The sequence below is a fragment of the Argiope bruennichi genome, chromosome 9 (assembly GCF_947563725.1).
Source record: "Argiope bruennichi chromosome 9, qqArgBrue1.1, whole genome shotgun sequence".
Lineage (NCBI taxonomy): Eukaryota > Metazoa > Arthropoda > Arachnida > Araneae > Araneidae > Argiope > Argiope bruennichi.
The window spans coordinates 120973218-120992928 of NC_079159.1; the positions used below are offsets into that span (position 1 = coordinate 120973218).

The 19711-nt window shown below is 31.3% G+C and overlaps 1 protein-coding gene across 2 annotated transcripts; it reads left to right on the top strand.

The window, feature by feature from the left end:
* Window positions 1-1526: 1526 nt before the first annotated feature.
* LOC129985234 (GDP-D-glycero-alpha-D-manno-heptose dehydrogenase-like) lies at window positions 1527-16589 on the top strand. Of its 2 annotated transcripts, none has more exons than XM_056095182.1 (5): window positions 1527-1639; window positions 10889-11016; window positions 12552-12863; window positions 14277-14553; window positions 16157-16589. In XM_056095182.1, exons 2-5 carry the CDS (start codon window positions 10900-10902, stop codon window positions 16420-16422), a joined length of 972 nt encoding a protein of 323 aa, XP_055951157.1. In that variant the 5' UTR covers window positions 1527-1639; window positions 10889-10899; the 3' UTR covers window positions 16423-16589. The 2 variants fall into 2 exon arrangements, with proteins under 2 accessions (XP_055951157.1, XP_055951156.1); XM_056095181.1 differs by lacking the exon at window positions 1527-1639 and adding an exon at window positions 6885-7013.
* The last annotated feature ends 3122 nt before the right edge of the window (window positions 16590-19711 follow it).

A 19711-nucleotide genomic window follows, 5' to 3' on the forward strand; every position in this document is an offset into this window, starting at 1 on the left:
TCGATTAGAAAGTATGTTAGGCCCTTCTAGCGAACACAATTGATAAAAACTCGTTATCAAGCCAGAAAGTAATGAAACCGGAACAAACAAGACGGATTGACATCAAAGACCACAATTGCTTCTACTGAATCTAGCAATAACTTCGACTGAATCTAATCTTTTTTCTCATAATTATCAGATGAAATATCATGTCGATAAGTTGAACAAAAGATTATCTGTATCTACAAGTGAGTGCGACTTGTCCAAATATTTGCCAGAAAACAATAAACCTCCCATTTGTAGTTATAATAGCTCAGATAAGGCAATATAACAAGAAGTATTTAGTTGAGCATTCCAAGTGAAGATAATTTCTTTATCTGATGCGTTATTCTTGCAAAAATTCTTGAGGTTACATCGATTGATAGAAAATAAACTCAACAGAAAAAGAACAGAGTGTTGAACTAATTATTACCACAATTATACACCCGCAGGGAAATTGTATTGAATTTTGAATTCCATGAGGGGCATAAAAATTTAAAGAATGTGAATCCTCTAATCCGCCCAAGCAAGTTAAATTAGCCTAGAAACATAAATTTAATTTGGGTTAGCCATTAAATAACTAAGTTTTCGTGATTCTGATATTTAGAAAACTGAAGATTAATTATTTTTTTTCTCTATGAAAATTAATAAGCTAGGTTTCGATATTATATAACTCTTAAAAAAGTCTCAGTTCAATAAGAATGCTTTTTATGGTTTTTGCACTCTTTCTTTTCATTTAATTCGCTGACAAGCTATGCTCTGTATCATTTACCTCTTGCGCTAAAAACTCCATGCTCTATTAAAAAAAGATTCTATAAGCTTGACCAACCACTTACCATTAAAAATTTTAAGCGACCTTTTACGAAACCCTACAGAACTTTTTTTAAAAAAAACCTACATTTGCTTCTGCGTTTATGTCTTTCATTTGGAAACTAAAGTTTTAATGAATGATTAAATATCCTTTACCCGCTCAAACTATCCATCCTCTCTGTTACTTTGCATAATAATCTTTATGGAAATCTTTAGTACATTCTCGAATAATGGCTCTGTCTCCTTTGTAATGTTCAAAGGAGAAAATCCTTAGCGTTGAGGAGTTAATATCATAGACCTTATAATAAATTTCTTGCACTCGGGTTAATCGATGCATATGTCTCACATTAGAAAACTACAGTTTTAATGAATGACTAAATGTAATTTATCTCATTACATATCCTTCTTTTCTGTTACTTAGTCTAATAACCTTTATGGAAATCCTTAGAAATATTCTCGAATAATGGCGCTGTCTAATTGGCAATGTTTTAAGAAGATCCTTATTATTGAAGAGTTAATATCATACGTTTCATAATAAATAACATGGCAATTATCAAGTATAACAAAAATTATGCTTGATAAAAGAACTGCAAAACTCTGCTCATCATTTCAATTAATTAAAATGTTAAGATAGTCTACGTATAAACATGCACAAGGCGCAATCTTGGTTAGCAAACAGGTCGTTGCAGATAAAAATTGTTTTATTTGTTTTACGTATGATTACAAGGAACTTTTCTCGGACCACCAAATCACATGAGCACTATATGGATTACAGTGTGGCGGTCTTTCTTCGAGGCCATATTTTGAGACGGTAGGTTTGTATTTGTAATTCTCATATATCTTTAATAACTGAAAATGCAATAATCTGTAAATCCTGGATCATTTTTCGAAAGCCTTTAATCACGTGTGTTTCTCCTGTTGTAATGATTTTGTAATGTTGAAATGCAACGTTTTGGTTCAAGAGTTTCATCGTAAATCATCCTCAAATTCACAAGCTCTGAAATTTTGCTGTTTTGAATAATCTTTCCATAAAAGTTGTTGTTATATACTTATCAAGATATTCGTGTTCTTTGAAAATGCTTGGATTCAATGGAAAAATACACATGTTTCTAATTTTATGAGCTTTAACTTAACGTCATATCAAATTCATACAAGATAAATGTAGTTTGAAAATGTTGATTGTTTGCAAAGCTTGAGATTATTTTGTTAATAGGGAAAAAATGAATTCTTTTAAGCATATATGATAAAATGTAATCACGTGGTTTTTGATTTTAGATTAAATCAGCATTCGTTCGCAATTGTGAAATTCAATAAAAATGTTTAAGTGAAACAAGACAGATGTCACAACCTGCTGAAAATATTATCAAATTTCGAAATTTACATTTTTGCTTTTAATTATATTTAATAGGCTAAGATATTTCCAGCAAATTATAAACGTTTTCGAAAATCATACCAACTAAATGTATAATGCACAAAATGCATCGCTTATAGAGTTACCAAATCTGACAAGTAGTTACTTTTTAAGGAATTGTCAGAATTTTAAGTAAAATTTTTAAATTTTAAATTAATTCAAATTTTAATGCTTTTTCTAAATAACATTTTATAGCAAGAATTAATCGTTTATACATAACAAAACTTAAAAAAAAAAAAACATTTTAATTATATCAGGTTTATTTCGCTCAATTTTCATCTCTATTTTATAGTAATTTTTTCAAGATTAATTTTAAACAGAATTTATAACAATTCTTTTTTTTATCCCTAGGAAATTCGAGCCAATTTTATTGGTTCATCAAAAATTTCACTCGTTTACTTTTGCTGATGATGCCAATTATAATTTTTTTTAAAAAAACAACTGTTTTCTTTGAGTATTAATTCCAAGGCAGTATTTTCATTTTCGCTTTTACTGACATGGTAATGTTTTTGAACTAGCATTCTTTCAAAACATTTATAAAAATTGCAGCACACAGAATTTAATAGCTGAAGCAACCAAAAAAGACGAAGATAAGTCAAGCAAATCAAGTCTATATTATTATGCTATGTTTTTTTCAGACTAGAGGTTTGGAAGTTAATGTTTTTAGTTTAAATTATTCAATTTTAGCTTTTAATTCAAGTTTTTCCTTAATTTATATAAATTGTCGCAATTTTCAATTCCAATTCCAAATTTTGATAACGATCAGAAACTCGTTACATGTGCCGTTTCGAAATATCTATGGTCACTAACTTTTCTTTAAATAAGTAACGAGTTTTTCAATTTTTAGCTTATTACTGAATATTTTTAAAAATGCATAAACGTGATGTTTCACATGTGTAGAAACATCGAAAATAAGATATAGTTACCCTCATTATTAATTGTCTACTTTTAAACAGAGTGTGTCCATTTTTAAACACAATGCGCCTATTTTTAAACACTACTGCTCTTTCCTACGATGTAATTGAGTGTATAAAGATATAGATAGAAAGAATTAAGGAAAGGCGTAGCCCAAGGAACAGAATGGTGTAAGGTTTCTAACGTAGTAATATGAATTATATGTTTATCAGAATTTGAAGGTTACAAATATTTTCCTAATGAAGCCATTAAAATGAAGTTACACAAAACATTTGATTAAAAGTTTTAAAAATCATTAATCATGATGAGCTAACTGGTCACTAAAGACGGCTAATATATAACATATTGTTACAATATGGTTATATTTTATGGAGATGGAATTAACTCAGACGTAATGTTAATTTTCTGCATGAAACAGTTCAATTTTAATAACTAGAACTGTATTTGAAAGCATTTTTGCTTGGTTAAAAGGCCGAAAGGATAAACTTTCTATTCCATAACCTTGAGTATTTTAATACAATGTGAATATAGGAACTGTAGAATGCTGTAAATGGTGGAGAGACATGAGAGATAGGAATGGAGATGCTCTACTTCCTTTTGCGAGAAGAGAATTTTTCCAAGACGTGTATTCATTAAGCAAGAAGGTGACGAGTCGAGTTCCCAGACGTTATGCAATGAGAGGACGACATTATTGATTCTCGTCGCGCGCCCACCAGATAAATAATTAGCAGCAGAAGTTACAAAGAAAGGGACAGTTTCATGTGATATTACCTTTTGCTGGTGAAGTTTCATCATTCGTTGTTAAGACGTGAGACAACCTTGAAGCACCTGGGAAAGCATCCGTTTATTTTGCATGAAAAACCTCTAACAAGTTAATAAAACAGTAGATATAAGTTGGAATTCAACATTTTTTAACGCAGCTTATCCTTTCAAAAGATACACGAGTAGAATTCGAAATGACGGGCCTTTCTTTTTTTTCGCTTGTATTTGTACTTTCTTCGGCCACATTTGGCAGTTTCACAATCATCTTGGCTAACAGAAATTGGAAATCTTCATTTATATTACTTCAAATAGTTTGATTGAATATTTGAATGAAAGGTGCACAAAAATCAAACTGTGATAGAGAGAAAAAAAAAGTAATTTTGAGAGGGAGACTCGAGATTATTCTGTGGATTTTTCACGATAGTTTAATTTTTGATTTTCATTTGATTTGTATGAGGCATATATTTGAATATATTGAAATTAAAATCAAGTATGGTATATTAAAGTATTTCAAATATTAGAATTTTTTCTGCATGTTTCCAAATTCGCTTGCAAATAAATACTTTTTTTGTGTGCAATTGTTGACCGACTTACAAATTAACAGCACTAACAAATTTTGCATTTGACCCCTTAGAATTATTTTTAAAGTTTGATATATTTTTACCATTTTGTTTAAACACGAATTTAAAATTCAAATTTCATTTATTTTAGATGCGAAATACCGAAACCAATTCTTTTGATGGTAAACCCTAACTAAATGCTTTGTTATTTTAAGTTATCGCTATTATTTGTTACATAAACACTTTTTAGATGGATATTATTTCAAAAGTAATAGTAATATTTGATTTAAAAAGGGAGCACCGAAAGGCATCATTGTTTAACGACCACTACAGAGCTTTATCCAGTTATAGACATACTTTATTTTGCAAGAAATGATTGAAGATGCTTATTATTCCTGTAAAATGTGGTATTACTATATTTGATTTATTTCCTACTTGATAATTTTGGAAAAAAACTACCACCATTTCCTATCTTATTTACATCATAAGTTTTCTGCTTTTATAAAATAATTTCTCTGTTTATTTTAAACTAAAGTTTCCTCGAATTGTCACTTTTTATTCTTGACAAGACGTAATAGCGGAAAGAAAGCGAATACATATTCTGAAAAATTCCAGAACACGTATAAAGCTATCAGAATAAAGATACGATATTTTTAATATCCCCCCACACACGAAAAAAAAATTCTTTAAAAGCCTTCTACTACAATATTTTTTCTAAATAGTCAAATGCGCAACCCATTTCTGTATTAGAAATATTATCAAAATAGCCTTTAAAAAATATGGAAAAGAATAAATATTTTTTGTTTTTACCGAAGTCAAATGCTTTAATATGAAGACAATATTTAAGCGCATTTTGAATTAAAAAATGAGATAAACATTCTCACCAGTCTTTGTTAAAAATTTCTTTTACGTAGCTAACAATTGTATTTGGAATCCCCATTAGAGCAATAATAACATTTTCAATCTCACAACTTGGTTGAAAAAGTTAGATATCATTCATTTTATATTAAAGTACAGATGAAATGTACGAGAAGAGACATTGAAAATACAGAAATAATTAATTAAATAAAAAGAGTATTTTAATAAACTTCAAGGAAAACATAGAAAGTTAAATATAAATATAAATTAAATGAAAACAGTTTTTAAAAAAGTGCTTTTGTTAGAATACAAAAGTAATTTTTTCCTTTTCTTCTTTTCAATTTTTAATTCATAATTCATCATTATGATTACGGTATCTCCAATTCAATGATTTTCGCCAGATTCCCTATCAGATAGAACCACTCGTCTGCATTATTAAACTTTAAAAATAATATTGAACTGTCATTTAAAATTGTCAGCTGCACGAAATTAGAAAAGTGTTGATCATCTAACTTATTCACGAGTGCCTTGAATAAAAAATTGATTATAATTATCCATAAAATTATTTATCCATTATATTTCTTATATAAAAATTAATTATCCACCCTTTCTAATATAAAATAAGTCGATTAAAGTAAATTGAAATGATATAAGAAGTAGACTTCAATAAACTATTGCATCAAGAATAATAAGAATTTTTCTATGAACATTTCTTTTGGTAACTGCTTGCAAAAAAGTACTTTCGATATTAATAAGCGTCTGCTTTAATCTGAAATATTATAGATAAAAAACACATTAAACTACTATTTTTAAATCCGCCTCTTTTAATGAACCAGGATGATAGAAAGGTGATAATAAGGTAATAAAATAAGAAGTTATAATTTAAAATATTTGAAATTAAGCAAATTTTAACACGAGCAAATAAGAATTATTGAAGGAAAGTGATGAATAGAAAATTCAACTAGATAAATCTATGAGACTATTGCACTTGTAATTAATAAAATAGCAAATAAAAATATTTTAAATGCAAAATTTTTAACTAAGATGAATACAAAGTATCTTCAGAAATGTGTATAAAACACGATTCAAAATTCATACAACGTTTTCTATTTAAGAGATCATGGAACTTTCTGTCTGCGCTGAATTCATCTCACTGTAATTTAATAACCATGACTCAGCACAGCTTTTTTATCTACGCTATATGAATTTTCAAATAATTTGTTATAAGCCAAAAGTTTGAAAATTCAAGTAATATTCGTTTAATTTAAAAGATTTAATCATAACGTATTATTCAAAAAGATTACCATACAAAATTAAATTTTATCTTAATATGGTAGTAGTAGCACGATCCAACGCGAAATATCACGCATCAATAAAATTAAATAATAATAATAAATAAATAAATAAATAAAAAGAAGACAAAAAGCAAGAATTTCACGAGTGCCTTGATCAGGAAGAATGTTCGTATAAGGAGAAAGTGGCGTTAAAGGGTGGTAACCCCTTATCCTAACCTTGAAAGGAGACATTTTTCTTTTCTTTTGGCGATTCTTGGCGCTTTTAAAACAACAGACTTGAGTGGAATACTTATTAAAGAAACTATACTTCTCTTTTCTAATCACCTGAAACTAGAAGGGGCCCTGAAGCTGTTCTAGGCTTGCACACTTTCTCCGACAGATTCTGTAAGTTTCTATCCATTAATCTTATTTCATTCGGCGTCTCTGATCTTACTTAATACTAAACTTTAGATATTAATAGTTTGATTTGAACTTTTTAAGCTTAATTAATAGAGAATTAAAATTAATTTCATAGGAAAGTAATTACAAATTCCATTGCTAATTCTGTAAAAATTGTGCACTCATTTGTATTTGTTTATTCTAAGAAATCTTATTTTCTTTTTATAATTAACAATATTCCTACTATTTTTTAATTATAAAAAAATATCATTTCAATCACTCAACCCATATACAAAGATTTTCATGCAATAACACGCTTTTTCTCCTGGAGTTTTAATCCATAATTTGTTCATAAAAATTATATCCAAAACGAAATAAACTTGTAGTTTGATATTTACAAAATTCGAAAGTGAAAATTCAAAAATAAGCAGACGTGTAATCAGATATTAATAATATATTAGCAAAAATAAAAAAACACATCCCAATTAAAACTTAAGTATTCATCAAAGTTTAAAAACTGAAAATCCTTCTTTATGCCTCTCTCTTTACCTCCATTTCAAAATATCAAGGATCTTTAGCTTTCCTCTTTCACAGTAAAGATTCACAGAGATGGTATAAGAAACAATTTCATTCTTTAAACAGTAATTAATTTTCTTTACTCTTTCTATTCAAGTGCGTGCTAATTTCTGAAGATTTCTGTTTAGCTATATTTATGCACATTTTTTGAAGCAACATGATTGTTATTTTGTGATGGACCTCATATTTCGAACCATGGTTAGATGTTGAGGATGATACCAGAGACAGTATTTTCTTCTCCCAATTTCTATATCAGATTAAAATAAGAATTTTTTATCCTAATGAATGTAGGCCTGTATATACAGCGAAATTCTCGAGTTTTGAACATCAAACCTTCTGATCAAACTTTCAATGAGTTTTTTTTTTTTTTTTTTGGTTATAAAGAGACAAAGGTGTAATAAAAATTTTCTCTACTTCATAATTTATTAAAATTTTTCTTTCTGGAGTAAAGCTACATGATAAAATTTACGAAGAAGCAATAACTCCTTGCCGTAAAAGGAAATTACAGGGCTAAAAAAATTAAAACCAACACATAAAATATAATAAAATAAAGTTCAAGATATTTCTGCAAATATTGATACCAAGAATCAATGGTTTAATTAATAGAAACAACCTATAATCTTGAGTTTACGTCAAAATTTTTTTAAACAGATGAAAGTAAATCAGTTGCACAATCCCTCAAAAAGATATTCGACCAATAAGCAGCATTTCGAAAATAATTATCACATAATAAAATTCCCATCTCTATTTAAATTTGGTCTCTATAAGTCTATGAAATATTTTTGATGCAACTTTATATTTAGATTTATACAAACTCGATTTATTTCAAACATCAGCAACCAATTTCAAATATATTTCCAAATTCTATAGATTAAAATAATAAGACTATATATAACATTTTGTAATTTTGAATAAATTATTAATGAGTTATGAACAATTGAAATTTTCAGTTCCTAATGTTAAATAAGAGTCCTCGTTTTTTCAAAATATTTCAAGGTATAATAAATTTGACAATAATTTTTATTTTACATTTAAATACTTAATAAAAAAGTTATGCATTTTTAAAAATATAAAAGTACATTTTATATTTTATTATCAAATTTTAATTTCAAATAATATATATTATATGAAATAAACGTGAAGTTGGGGAGATCGATACATCTAGCAAATTCAACTTTGCTTACATTTCAAGCGAAGCTTTGTTTCGAACAACTGAGAGTTCGATTAAAATTGCAAAAATGATACATGGAATCTTTAATGAAAAGCATGGAAGTAAAATTTTGTATAAAATGTGAATTTATATGGTATTTAATATATGATAAATTTTTGTGAGTGAATAATGCTTTGATGAAATATCTTTTTAAAAAAGTTTAAAACTATCTCGGTGAATTTATTGTTCTTATTTAATATTTTTTCTGGTGTTAAACTAATAACATAAACAAAATTATTTTCAAATTATTTATCTTTTGGTGGAAAACAGCTTGCAAATCAACAGCATTATGCTATTTATTTTTTTATTTATAATAGAATGTTTGATAAAATAAGTTTTTTTTTTTTTTTTTTCAGCTGCATCAATTTTTTTTAAAAATTTCAGCTTATTTTATGATTAATTGCTAAACATCAGAATTTAGAATTAATTTTAATTATTTGTCTCAAAATTACTATTTAACTGTTATTTTTGGTAATATTATTTAATGGTTATTTACTTTTAGAAATACTATTTAACTATTACAATTTATTTTTTGAATTTAAAACAGTCATTAATATTAATAAAGATATTATTAGAGAGACGTTTCTGCTACGGTTGCATATATTGAGGGAAAACCTAATCAATTTTTTTCCTTTTATATTACCGGCTATTTTGAACCAGTTTGTCTGAAATTTTATATCCAGAGATATCATATTATTTGGAATCATTTAAAAGACGAAAATTGGGAATTGTGATTGGATAAATTTGATTCATATTTTTGACGACTTGTAAGCGGGTGTTCCGAAAATGATTGATGGATTTTGAAAATCGATTTAAAAAAGACGGAATGCTTTTTTTTTTTTTTAAATAAAATGTATCATTTTCGGCCTTACGCTTGGGATATCAGGGAATGTTCTGTTCTACACTGCATGCAAGACAAATCCAACTGACATGTTTGCACGGAAATTTTTAACTCAGTCTGTCTGGAAATTTTTAACTCAGATAGCGCCATATTATTGCTGCAAATGGGGGTTATATTAAAACCATTTTTACTTAATTTTTTGCAACAGTCCTTGATACATTTTCATACCGATTTTTATTTTCCCTATTCTATCTGTCGGTGGCAATGTTAATTTGCAATATAATAGGATAAAATTCTCTGATTTCCCAAGTCTGGATCTTCACGTGATCTGGTTAGTTTTGGAGGGAGCACTCAGCCATTTCCTAGCAAGTGGCGTAGCATAGCGCCTGGATTGAATTCCAACTTTAACTAAGTGTATGTCTACGCCCGCGCTTCTGGGTTGCCCGATGCTGAGCGGGATTTCCGATCCAGTGCAATGCTAGTCGGTTCCAAAACTGGCATCTCATTCGCTCACAGGTCTATGGAAACAATAAGAGGTTTGGGATACCACCCCGGTCCCTACTGTGGGCTGGTCTATTGGTGGGTGAGCTGTCAGGGCGCTTTGGGTGAGGCACCTCGGCGCTCGTAGATGGTCGGAAGGATTGACCTTGCTGGACACTCGGTCGGTCCCGGTGTGAAGTGACCTGTCTGAGCAGCTTTGGTTGCGGGATATCTCTTGGATCCGGGTCTCCCAGAGAATGATGACTACGGATCTAAAAAGCTCAAAGGATATCTAGGGGGGGGGGGTTCTTCACAAGTGGCCTTTTCTGGCTGATTCTGTTGGTTCCGTTAAGGTGGTTGTAACTTCGAGGTTTGTGATCGTGCGGTTGCGACGGTACTGTGCAAAGACCTAGTTGTTGGGATTGGGATGTTCCCGTTCTACATTTCTATCTCATTTCGTCTTTTTTTTTATTTTATTGAGTTTCAAAATCCATCCGTCCTACGACCAGAGATATCTTCAGACGAGCCATGCGTTCCCCTTTCGACCCCTCTTGCGGTTTTCTGGGGTGCTTTGATGCCTGTCTAGTTTACCGACAAATTGTTGGTAAACTGGACAAACAGCAAAGCACCCCAGAAAACCGCAAGAGGGGTCGAAAGGGGAACGCGTGGCCCGTCTGAAGATTTCTCCGGTCGTGGGACCGCCGCTTAATATCGGTCACGAAAGGCGCGTGTGCTAGGAAAAGCTTATTAAGAAATGACTTCTTCCTCTTGCAGATCGCCGAGACATGGAACGCAACGGTCACCACGAAAAGCCGAGGAACTTCCACCATGTGCTGGTAACCGGAGGAGCCGGTTACATCGGATCGGTGCTCGTGCCCCTACTGCTGCAAGAAGGCCTGGAGGTGAACGCTCTTTTTCTTGAAGATTATGGGTAGAGGGGGACAATTCCCCTATGACACATTTGCATTATCATGTACGAAATATGAATAGAGAAAGTACTGCGATACAATTCGATTTCGAGATTTGTATCAATCTTCTCTTTTCCGACTTGCCTGAATTCGAAACATATACATTTTTCGAATGTCCGCGGGCATAATTAAAAAATACAACAAGATAGATGCTTAAAATCTGGAATGCAGTTTTAACACAAAATTTGAAGATTTGTCTCAATTTCATTTTCATTCAAATTCATTTGATGTTCATTCATTGATTGATTCATTCCAAATTCATTTGAATGGGAAACTTTCAACCATCGATAATTAGTTGCACAGAACGTGGCATATTCAGGTATTGCAATGTTCCTTCCGCTCCCTCTTCATAATTCCCCTCTCCCCTCCCCCCAAAAAAAGAATGGGCCATGCAAAAATAGCAGTAGTTTAGGCAATTGTTTTCTCAATTACAAGGGAGAGCAAATAGCATTATCGTTTTCTTTCTGTCTTACTCCATATGGGAGGGGGGGGGGCAAATGTACTTCATGTATATGACAGCCGTTATTTATGGAATTAAAGCATTTATAGGGCATCAAAGCTCTAAGAAGCATAAAATAATTAACTAAATCAGAAAGTCACTGCAATCCCTCTCTTTACCAGAAGACACTATTTACAACCACAATTATCATATTTTTACTTTCACCTATACGAAGTGCAAAAAAGTAATGTAACCATCAAAAAATTCGAGCTCCAGATTTTGAATAAATCTCTAGGTTTCAGATCTCCCCGAGTTCGAAAAACACATGTTTGGAAAATGTAAAAAAAGCTAGATGGATGAAATTTGTTAAAGAGTCTTTACACCAAATTCCGAGATTTCTGCCAAATTTTCAGCGAAACATATTCAGAGGAAGTCTATCTATTCGATTGTTCGAATATAAGTTAATAATTACAAAATGAAGAGAATGAGATGGATGACATTCGGACAACGCACTCAGTAACGAGATTAATTGGTTTATAAAATTGATGAAATTGGCTCTGCTGTTAAGGTTAAGAAATGAAAGGTGGAAAAAGATAGGAAACCACTGATGACGTTTCTAGGTGTTATGAAATAGGCGTTTTATATGAAATAAAAAAATCATGAAATCGGTGCAGTGGTTAAAAATAATGCGCTTTATCGTGATTTTCTACCCCTCGTAGAGATTGCACAAGGAAGTAAAACCTTTTAGATTTCTCTAAAAGTTAAATAAATTATAAAAATAAAACTTTAGAAATGCATTTGAATCTGCAGATGCAAAATTTTCATGAATGCATTCTTTAGAAAAACTTATTTCGACTGTTGAAAATTGAAGTTTATTTAAGATCACTGATGATGAGTATGATGAGTATGATGCAAACAATTTTTTAGTAATTTGAGGCATTATACGATTTGAATTTTTTTCATTATTTGCAGTTTTCATTTAAAACATAGAATCTCCTAATGACCCCCCCCCCCCCTTGTTCTTTAATAGGTGACAGTTTATGACCAATTCCGATTCGGAGTGTCCCCATTGCTCTTCCACGCCCACAACCCTAGGCTGAGGTTCGTCAAGGGAGACATCCGTGACAAGGAACAGTTGTCTCGTGCCCTGGAAGATGCAGACGCCGTCGTCCACTTGGCCGCCATCGTCGGGTATCCGGCCTGCGATCAGGATCCCATTCTGGCCTACAGTGTGAATGTGGAGGGCACAAATAATGTGGTGTCCTGCCTCAAACCTCACCAGAAGATGGTGTTCGCTTCAACGGGCTCTTGCTATGGAGCTGTCGACGGAATCTGCCACGAGGTGAGGTCTTTCTCACTTTCTCGTACATGAAGTGTAGAGAAAGGTTTGTAATCGGCAAAAAATTGGAACTCGAAAATATGATTAGTCACCACATGTTCATAAAATTTGTTAATTTCTATTAAATTTTCAGCAAAATTTATTCAAAGGAAAAATAAATTTTGCACGACTGCTAGAATATGAGTTAATGCTATTCTGGATACAAAACGAAGAGAGCTAGATAGATAAAATTCGGTAAAATTCTAACAAATTTTAAGCGAAATCTAACAAAGTACGGCTGAATCTAACGAAATTTAAAAGGCACTTTCAGAAGCCTGTAAACGTGACAGCTCAAAACTGCAATTACTTATATATATCAAAGTTTTTGGGCGAGATGTCCACTCCTACTGGTTAAAATATAATATATGACATTAACAACGGATCAAATAAAAATTGATGAAATATTGTGACAGCTTCGCAAATTAAGATACTTTAAAACAAGTTTAATTTTTTCTATTTTTGCACTAATTTATTTTTATGAAATGCCAGTGACCCATATAATTATTTTAATATTAATGAATTTTCTGTCTGAAAACCATTTTTTTATGTGGAGAGAATTATGAGGAGTCAGGATTAAAACAGTATTGAGGGTCGAAGGAAAAGGAATCGAAATAATTATTTTTGCTTCATCTAGATGCAATATTTATTCGCAATTTTTTTAAATTTTTAAATTTTTTTGTATTTTTTAAAAGACAGAATTATGAAAAATGCGCTCTTAGATTAGCATAGATTGCTAAATAACTTCTTAATAATTCTGAAGAAATATATGTATCCTGAGGTATATCTTCATATTTTTGCATTGTTTCCTTTCAATTAAACTAAATGTAGCTTTCCCTCAATTTGTCTGCAATTAACATGAAGAAGATGAATTAATGGAAATGATGGGAAAAACAATCGACCATAATAAATTAAGTAAATACTCTCCCATGTAAAAAAAGCCTCAACATATAATGTAAAATAAAAAAAATTGACGAAATGTAGAGACAGTTTCGTAAGTTAAAATGTTTCAACACGATTTTATAAATTTCTGTTTTCAAAAAAGATAAGATTCTGCGAGTTAGCATGGTTTATTATTTTTTCATTGAAATATTATAGACAACATTATAAAGTTTAGATGCTGAAGAAAATGCAGCACTTTCGTAATAGCATTCAAGGATAAAGACTAAATGCAACGTTATTCCGAATTTCTCCTGTCGCTTTATGTAAAAACTCAATACAACCAAAGTTATATTTCAGCAGTTTTGAAATCAGCGAATAAAATGGTTCAAATATCAACTGCTGTGTAAAAATTGTTTCAGTCAATATTTAAAATGTATAATCTATCTAGACTTTTATGGCATGCAGGGTTATATAGCCAATTTCTATATTTCACTGTAGGACACGCCCATCTCCCCTCTCACCCTCTACGGCCGGACCAAAGCGGAGGCCGAGCAGATAGTGTTGGACCACGGTGGTGTCTGCTTGAGGCTGGCCACCCTCTTTGGCGTTTCTCCTCGCATGCGGCTGGACCTTCTGATCAATGACCTCACTCTGAAAGCGCTTACGGAGAGCAGGTTCAGCCTCTACCAGGGTTCCTTCAGGAGGACCTTTTTGCACGTTAGGGACGCAGCAAAAGCCTTCCTCTTTGCCCTGGATAACTACGCGCAGATGAAAGGTAATAATCACTGTCACAACAAATGGCCATTTGATTTCTTTTAGTTCAGAATGAAGAGTTAATCCAGACCTTCATAAAATAATCGAAGTGTTAAGTTTAGTGGTTTTAAAGGTTGCTCTTCTGTACTCTGAAGAATATGGCTCATAAATTTCCTGAGGAAGTATTAAGAAATCAGCATATACAATGAGTCTACAATTCTTAACTAATCTAGTCCCCCCCCCGATATACCTACAACTCAACGCTTATGTAGATAAACATGGATTTTTCTTTTGGAAATATGTGGATGGATCTCAAACTAAACATCACTGATTAGTGAAAAAAAAAATGCAGTGTTTTTTCTGGACAACAATCCAATTTTAAGATAGGATTGGAATTATCAGTATCTTTTATATTCGCTCTTCACTCCTCCCTTTTGAACCAGTGTAGATTTTTGCCGATGAAACTTTCAATATCGCGCCGACGCGAGGGAGGGACAAGCGATTATCAACAGAGGGACAATTGTTAAACTCTTTGCTTTCTTATTTTAGCTACTTCTTATTTTCTACTGAAATAAAATTATCTTTAATTCCAAAATGAAGTATTTTAGAAGGTATAACAATAAAACACTTCAAAAGAGAATGCATATTATGTGAATAAAATAACTCTTCAAGCACAGTATTTAATCTGTTTATACAGTAGATTCCTTTTTGGAGGGAATATATGTGACGGAGAATATGTGATGCACCGCCAATACGAGTTTGAACAACCTAGAGTCTTGTAGTAGTTTGCAAAACTTTTTTTTCGTGAATTAGTTATTTTTCATTGCTTTCTAAAAATTAATGACTTTACTTTCGTGGAATGTATTGTTACTTAATTTTACTTGAGACACGTGCAAAATTTCGGAAAGTTTTTGGAGACAATGTTTATTGAGTTTGAAGATCGAAAGCTAATTTTTGCTTTTCTGATAGCCAACTAGTCGCCCTTAAAGAGTTTGTGTCACTAGGAGAAAGGGTGACAATAATTTTACCCAGAAATTCTTAAACGACTTTTAAAAAGGGCCGTGTGAAATTAAGTAACTCGATGCCATATCACAGTAATACGAATTATCGAGTTACATTTTCACTTAATGAGATTTTACCAAGTAAAAATAACCATATGGCTTCTTAAGTCTTTCATTCCCACTCCCCGATATCAGCCCATACGACTTTTTTCTATGGCCATGATTCGAAAATACTCATCAAAGGGAATCATTTTGTGACACTAAAGAATATCAAACATACATAACCGATGAACTGAAGGTTATTTCATCATCCGAGTATCAACACTGCTATGAAGAATGGAAAAAGTGGATATTCAAGACTTTGAAGGAGACAATGCGAGATTGTATTTATTATTGAATAAAAATTATTTTAACAAAATCAGTCCTATTATTTTATCTACATAGTTCTTATAAGTCATCTTTTGTGAATCTAATCGCTTTTCTAAGGCAAAACTTACTAAATTAAGTAAACTATATAAACGTCAGCATTTGTAAAGCTTTAGCGTTTGAGTTTTTCTGATATATGTGTATGACGTTCAAAAATTATTTAATAATTCAATTCTTTTCCTTTTCTCATGCTTGTAGGCATCCCTTTCAACGTTGGCGATGAAACTATGAACATGACCAAAATTCAAGTCGCCAAGCGAATCCAGCACTTCGTTCCTACTTGTGAAATCAGCCTGGGCTCCGGAGAGGACAAAGACCAGAGGGACTACGACGTATCCTACGCCAGAATAAAGAAACTAGGCTTCAGGTCTAGTATTTTATTGGATGATGGAATTAAAGAACTGGTCGCTGTCTTGCCACAGATGTCCGAAGCAGAACTCACATTCAGCAAAAATATACTATAACAGTGTCCAGTGTTTGTTTATCCTCCATTTCTGTAGATGCGAGTTAAAGTCTTCCCAAACTTCATAACAGGCAATGATAAAGGATAAAAAAAACTGTGCTTAATGTTTAAATGGAAGACTCTTTATATGGGAAAGAATCCCTTATAAAATGATATTTTTTATGGAAATATCAAGGAATGGAAACATATAACACATAAACTTTTATATGGTGAAAATTCCATTAAACACAAGTTATCAACAATATAAGCTCTAGCAAATTGATTTAAAAAGGAAAAATATACAATATTATCTGGCAAAATATAGCATGAAAGGACCATCTATGACTTAACCTCTTTCAGCTATTGTATATTAGTAGTTAAATAATTAAATGCCACAAAAATAATAATTAAAAATTAGAAAAAATAGAAGAATTTCTGTTTAAAATTATTTGTTTTCCTGATTAACTATTTAATTGCATCCAAATTAAATTATTCATCCATTTTTCCAAAGCATTCAGATCGTATTGTCACCTAGAAGCCATCAAATATTCTCTAGTCAAAAGTGAAAGCAGAAACACATTTTTAAAAAACAGAATATTCTGCTAATGACAGGAAAAGAGTTCACTTCCTATTTTGATAAGAAATCTTTTATTATAGTAAAATTATTATTATGACTTCAATGTTTCGTATAAAAAAAACCACTATCAAAATTGTAAGCATCTTTGAGTATTTTCATTGAAAATCTGTATATATAATCGTCCACCGCTGTCTGTGCCACTGGGTGAAGTTAAAAATATTTACGTCCTTTTGGACTGCATGTCTGTTCTTATCGCATGCGAAATTGTTTTGGTGATATTCTCACTTCAAGGACAAGGCCGCGGCGAGGTCTCGGCTTCGGAACCATAGGGCTTCGGCTTCGGAACCATAGGGCTTCAGCTTCGGCACCTGATTCCACGGATGAACCGTCGTCTAAGCGGGTCTGATGCTCGTTATATCCACCGGGGCCAAACGCCCTCCCGCTGGTGGGATCTGGAAGTTTGGAGAGGGGATAGCAGCTCAGGTGCCGTCCTCATCTTCTGATCGTGGTTCAAAATTACAAAGTCCGTCCCAAAATAGCTCTAATGCTGCTTTAAAACGGGACATTTTTATAACTAACTTCAGGGACATTTGGAAGTTATTTCTATAATTTTCTTTCAGCATTTTTATTTTATATTAAGCAGTGCATATTTTTCTTTAATTAGATATCTATTTGTTTCAATCTTCTCAGACAGGAAACAAAAAGAAGCAATTGATGCATGTTATTCCTTTTATATTTCTGTAACGAAACCACAATTACAATTACATAACTTTTAAATCTCAATCACCAGGAAAACAAGCATTTTGCACAATAATTATTTAAAGTGTTCTAAAATATTTTACTACATGTTTACTACAAGAAACAAGCCATGTCATTTCTAGAATTACAGAAATGAAAAACGAAATTATCTTTCCATATACGATTTCTGGAAATTCGGAAATAACATAACACAAATTATTTTTAGATTGTTTTTGAAATTAAAAAAACAAAAACTGAAAAACTAAAAATATATACATGTATCTTTTCAGTGATATTTATTATAGCACAATAAAGTAGCTTCTATTTTTAATCAATTTAAAAAACCTTTTAAGCATATTTTTAAAAATATATTTTGCACAAAATAAAAATTAAATTTAACCTGCACGAGGATTGCTAAGCGTTCATAAAAAAAAATTAGCTTTCATCAATGCGTTGTCATCACATTGATAAAAGCTCAAACTGAATGATTAAGTCAGCTATCACTACAAACTAAACTGCGTAATTTTATGTTCGTGTCTATATGAAATGAATAAATATGAAACTCGATATTTCTGTAAAAATAAATGCAAGAAAAAGGTTTCTGTGACCAATTCAAGTGCTTATATTATTGATACAATAATTCTGCATTACTTAGGCAAACATGGCTTCTAATTAGGGCCCAATAGCTAATTAGTAATAGGCATATACATCTAACAGGAAAAAAGAGCTAGAAAAGAAAAATTTTTTTATAGGTTGAGCCCATAAATATTCTGATGAATATGGAATTTAAAGTTTTTATACAGACCCTCGATACGATAAGCTATATTTAATAAATTCTTTCTCAACGTAGTAAACTGCATTTTATGCAGAATCAGAGGAATTCTTATGGAACATTCTTCAGAAAAATTGCGATAAATTATAATAAATATTCTTTAATATACATAGAATTGTTCTAGACCGAAGAATTATCTCCTGCATTCATATTTAAAAAAAAAAAAAACATATTTCGTTTCATCAAAAATATTTTTGTATTAATTGAGGTTGAATCATTTCATTTCAAATAAAAATTCAAATTTAAGGGGGATGACAGAAAATTAGGAAAATGCATATTACAAAGAATAAAACAGTATAAAGTTTCTAAAATGATACGATTTACATGAGTATTAAAATTTCAAGCAAAAATATTTTGCTGATGATGCTTTCAAGACCATTAATTCTGATGAACTAGTTGGTCACCAGAGGCAGTTAGTATTAAAATAAAAATCTTACACAAAAGGGAATTATTTCGTTATTTATGACCTTTTAGCTGTAATAAGTTCCTCCATAACGTTCATTACTTTCAAAACTTGTATAGAACCTTCCATGGCCATTTGCTTTTCCCTGAGGTGGCGATTAGCTCACACAAGTTCATCGACTGATAGCTGTTTGCTATGCGAGTGAGGAGAGTATCAAATTCGTTTATTATACGTGTAAGTTGATCAGTTTTCGGTTAGTTTTAAAATAAAATTTAAAAAAAAAAATGAAATCTGATATTGCAAATTTCAAGTTATCATGTGAGAACATTTTTTTAAAGTCAAGTGGTATCAATCCGACAGAACAAAAAACATGTTCTCACATGACTCATATTTCGCAATCATCAACATTTACAAAAGCGATGGTTTTTGATCATCCGAAAATCAATCGAGTTCTAATTTTTTTTTTTTTTTGTCTAGGCCATAATTTTTTTTTAATGAAAAACCAGCTTAAATCGGATTTAAACAATCGTGTGACTATCAGGATGGAAAGAACAATAGTCACCATCACGTGACTATTTATTGAGCAATCATCAACTTTTTGGAAAGCGATGGTTGTTTTTTTCCCATCTCAAAGTTGTTTGAGCTCCAAAACATTTTTTTTGGCATCTAGAAAATTATATATATAACTTTCGATGTCTTTCCGACTGTTTTGAGTTTATTTCCATTTTCTTCTCTGTGCTTCTTTGGTCGATACCATCTTA